Source organism: Eriocheir sinensis, chromosome 26 (assembly GCF_024679095.1).
Source record: "Eriocheir sinensis breed Jianghai 21 chromosome 26, ASM2467909v1, whole genome shotgun sequence".
NCBI lineage: Eukaryota > Metazoa > Arthropoda > Malacostraca > Decapoda > Varunidae > Eriocheir > Eriocheir sinensis.
Window position 1 is genome coordinate 10,528,485 of NC_066534.1, and position 4,398 is coordinate 10,532,882.

The 4,398-nt window shown below is 49.6% G+C and overlaps 1 protein-coding gene across 1 annotated transcript; it reads right to left on the reverse strand.

Annotated features, from left to right (window-relative positions):
* Positions 1-3,596: 3,596 nt before the first annotated feature.
* LOC127003908 (uncharacterized) lies at positions 3,597-4,016 on the reverse strand. Its single transcript, XM_050871012.1, has one exon. It carries the CDS (start codon positions 4,014-4,016, stop codon positions 3,597-3,599), a length of 420 nt encoding a protein of 139 aa, XP_050726969.1.
* Positions 4,017-4,398: the final 382 nt, after the last annotated feature.

The following is a 4,398-nucleotide window of genomic DNA, read 5'->3' on the forward strand; positions in this document are numbered from 1 at the left end:
TCGTCTATTTCTCCACATTGTATTCCATTTTCCTTTTCTCTCCTCATGTACTCATTTTCCGTTTTTTCCTCCCTTCCCTTTTTCTTTTCTCTTGCTTTTCCTTCCCATCATCTTGTCAGTTCCATTCCTTCTCTCCCCTTTCTCTCGTTCATTTTTCCACATTGTATTCCCTTCCGTCATCCTCCTCCTTTTCTCTCCTTATGTACTTCGTCTCCGTCTTTTCTTCCCTTCTTTTCTATCTTTCTTTTGTATTTCTCTTTCCCATCATCTTGTCAGTTCCATTCCTTCTTCCCTTTTCTCTCGTCTTTTCTTCCACATCGTATTTCCTTCCATCATTTTTCTTTTCCCTCCATTCAATTCGTCTGCGTTCCTCCCCCCTACCTTTCTTCCTTGTTCTTGCTTCTATCCCTTCTACCTTCTCCATTTCAGTATCTTTCCCTCTCTCTCTCCCTCCCCCCCCCTCCCCTCGTTAGCCATTTCGTTTTCCCTCATTCATTTCGTCTCCATTCCTCCTCCCCCTTTCTCTTTTTGCTTTCTTCCTTTCTCTTGCTTTTCTTCCTCCCACCGTCTTTCTCAATTATACCTCGCTTCCCCTTCCCCTCTCGTCCTCCCCTCCATTTCACATCCCTTCCCTGTGTAAGTATTTCTGCCACTCAATATCTCTGCTTTCAACTCTCCCTCGTCCTTTCTTCTCTTCTCAGTATTGCGTTGTTAAAGGTCATCCACAACATTCAAATATATCTCTCCCTCTGCTATGTTTGCTTACCAGTATTCTATAACGTGTGTCGCGTGTAATATTCAAACTAAAGTAGACAAATTGAAATACGTACTGCCTTGCGCTTTATGGAGAGAGGAACGGAAATGGGGGTTGGACTAGGTCACTGTTTGATGAAGCCACAGTACAGTTATGGGCGAGAAGTGACTTTTTACGTTTATTATTATTACTTTTTTTTTTTAGATTGTGCCGCGTTTATATTTTGAGAGAGGATCGGGGAAGGGGGTCAGCCTAGGGAACTATTTCCTGGGATGAGGATATAATTTATGGACGAGAAGTCTCTTAACCCCTTGACTTCAGATTTCCTATCAGAAGATATCACCAAGCTACAGGAGTGGAACAAAAATGACTGCTACAATTCAATGAAGAAAATGTAAAGTCCTGCATCATGGGAGGGGATATCCAGCATACCAATACCACATGGGAAACACTCCACTATCCACCACAGAGGCAGAGAAAGACCTGGGACTATATGTTACCAGGCTACCAGTGAAGGCCAAATTAGTGCCAATCGCAGCGGACGGGCTAAGTTTTTTCATTATTGGTCATTTTTCGGGTTAGGTTAATTTGATTCATTTTTAGGTTATGCTTCCTGCGCGTCTTGGAGTGCAGGACGCTGGGTGACACGGCAATGAGCTGGTCTTGATCTTGGTCTTGGGTGCTGTTTTCACAAGGGAGGGTGGGCGAGGGTTTCAAGGATGCAAAACTTCCCTTGTATGAGGTGGGGGTCGAGGAGTAGCCGTGCCAATAGAAGTGAAGTTAAGTTAGCTTTATGCAATTTCATATTATCTATTTGGAGTTGCTATTGCAGATCGCTTGTTTTCGTGCGGTGGGTGGTGGGCTGTCAAGAGAAAGGTTAGAGACTTTTTTTTTTTTTTTACACCAGTGGAGTCAGTTCAAGGGCATAAAAAAGGTAACAAATGTGAAAAAAAAAGTCCACTACTTACTGCTCCTCGGAAATAATTATCAGATTCATAAAAAAAAAAATGTCCGGTAAACACAACTGCTTCGTTCATGAAATTCCTAGGTGACCATTTCCCTTTCGCTTCCCTCCCTCTTTCCGTGGACTCTTTCAGGCTCCCGTCCTTTCCCTGCCTCTCGTTCTACAAAACTTTGAATACCCAATCGTCATCCATTTTGCAATCCCACATTTTCTCCTCCACCGTCCCTCGGCCGTCCCTCGCCAGGATCAGTGAACGACATGCTGATGATCGTCAGTCAGTGGGCGTCAGTCAAAGCAAGTCAGTTGTCGAGGGGAGCGTCCAGAATTCCTAAGAGCAAACAACGCGGCCATCGCTTTCCGTATTTCCCATTCATTCCCTGGGGGCTTCGTGGTGCAATGGGTAACACACTCGGCTCACAACCGAGTGAGCCCGGGTTCGATTCCCGGGCGGAGTGGAAAAATTTGGGCGGCTTTTCCGATACCCTACGCCCCTGTCCACCCAACAGTGAATGGGTACCAGGTATTAATCGGGGGTTGTGTCCCGTCTCCTGGGGTCTGTTCCCTTCTCCTATAATTCCTTCCCCTTGTGTCTCTCTTCGGCATATGACCACAGATGTTGCGCCGACTAAACGAAACTTTCCAACTCTCCATTCATTGCCTATTAAGGTTTTTCTTTCTTTTCCCCATCTAACTTCTTGCCTCTCCTCCTGCACCTGCTTCCCTGCATCTCTCTACCTGCCACCGTTATCAGAAACTCTTGTCCCTCACACATCTAAAGTTTTCTTTCCATCCATCTTTTCATACGAACATTCCCCTCCTTCCCCTCCCCCCTCCTCTCTTTCCTCTTATTTTTCCTTTCCTTTTTACCCCGTCCCTCCTCGCTGTCGTGTTTCGTGTTGGCGGGCGGCGTGGTGGTGTGTCGCGTCGCGTCTCTTGGTTATCACATCGCCTTGTTGTCATGAATGAGGGTGAGAGAGGGAGGGGTGTGAGGCGCCCTCCTTTACTTGTTTCGCGACGCATCACTCCCGAGGCTGAGCCGAGATGATCCAGAACAGGTGTGTCGGGAAAATCCTCTTACCAGGGGAATGCAGAAACTGTGTCTTGCTGGTAAAGGTCACAAAGCACATTACTTTTCCCACGATAGTTACCTGGGCGATGTCTGAACGCCGTTTCATCAGGTCACGAGTCAACATGTTTTCCTTTGCTTCACTTGACCCCCTTCCACTTGCGTGACATGTCTTAAGTGGTTTCCCTAAGCAGCAGTATCCAGCGGGGCGAGTAATGGCGTCTAATTTGTTTGTGTTTTCCGGAGAAGAGGTTCTTAGTGTAAACCAGTCCGACCGTCTAATTGGTGGTTGAGCCTCGGGTCTTCGTTAATTACATAAAACCCACACCAAAGAGCAAGCCACATAGACGTAATAGCGGGCGTGTTGAGTCTAGACCGGGTGGGATGGCAGGCAACTTAGGGCCGTATTACTATACATATTTGTTCACATATTTGACAAGGCTTTCGTAGGAGTTTGGTGCATTTCCAGGAATAATTTTATGGGCCTGGTGGTAGTTTTATCCTTCCTCTGTACCGTGAACCTAAAGAAACACTCATTAGAACCTGATTGAGCCCCTCTTTGACCTTTAGAAATAGCTGATATGAAAAGCGAAAATGTCTTCTAATACCGACCTAAGATTCCTTGTGTCAGTGAAGTTTGGGCGTTGAGGAAGGGCGAGAAGCTTAAAGGATGACGGGAACTTGGAGCAGCAGAGCGCGTGGAGCCGTCTGGTGGTGGAGGCGATGACGGCGTGGTGGAGGGAAGCGTAGAGAGATTCTGGGTCAGTGAAGTTTGGAAGTAGAGGCTGAAGGGATGACGGGAAACTCGATCATTAGGACGTGGGAGGCTGTGGGGAGGTGGTGGAGGTCTTGTAGAGCGGTGGTATTGGTGGTGGAGGCATGGATGGGAGGGTGGCTGTGGCAGGGGTACTTGTGGGTGGTGGTTGTGGTGCTGGAGGCTTGGTTGCGAGGGTGTTGGTGACCGGGGTACTGGTAGGCGGTGGTAGCGGTGGTGGAGGCATGGATGGGAGGGTGGCTGTGGCCGGGGTACTGGTGGGCGGTGGGAGTGGTGCTGGAGGCATGGATGGGAAGGTGGCTGTGGTGGGGGTACTGGTGGGCGGTGGTAGAGGTGGTGGAGGCATGGTTGGGAAGGTGGCTGTGGTGGGGGTACTGGTGGGCGGTGGTAGAGGTGGTGGAGGCATGGTTGGGAAGGTGGCTGTGGTAGGGGTACTGGTGGGCGGTGGTGGAGGCATGGTTGGGAGGGTGGCTATGGTAGGGGTATTCGTGGGCGGTATTGGTGGTGAAAGGAACGGTGGTGGGCGGTGGTAGAGGTGGTGGAGGCATGGTTGGGAAGGTGGCTGTGGTGGGGGTACTGGTGGGCCGTGTTGGTGGTGAAAGGGACGTTGGTGGGCGGCGGTAGTGGTGGTGGAGGCATGGTTGGAAAGGTGGCTGTGGTGGGGGTACTCGTGAAGGGGCGGTGGTGAGCGGTGTTGGTGGATTAGATCCTGGAGAGTCGGGTGGAACAAAGACTAAAGGGCGTTGTAGGGGATTTCAGCGGCACACTACAGAGGCCTCACGGTCCCTCGCTGGGCGGTGCACGGGCGGGTGACTGACTTCAAACGACGGAGGAAAGAT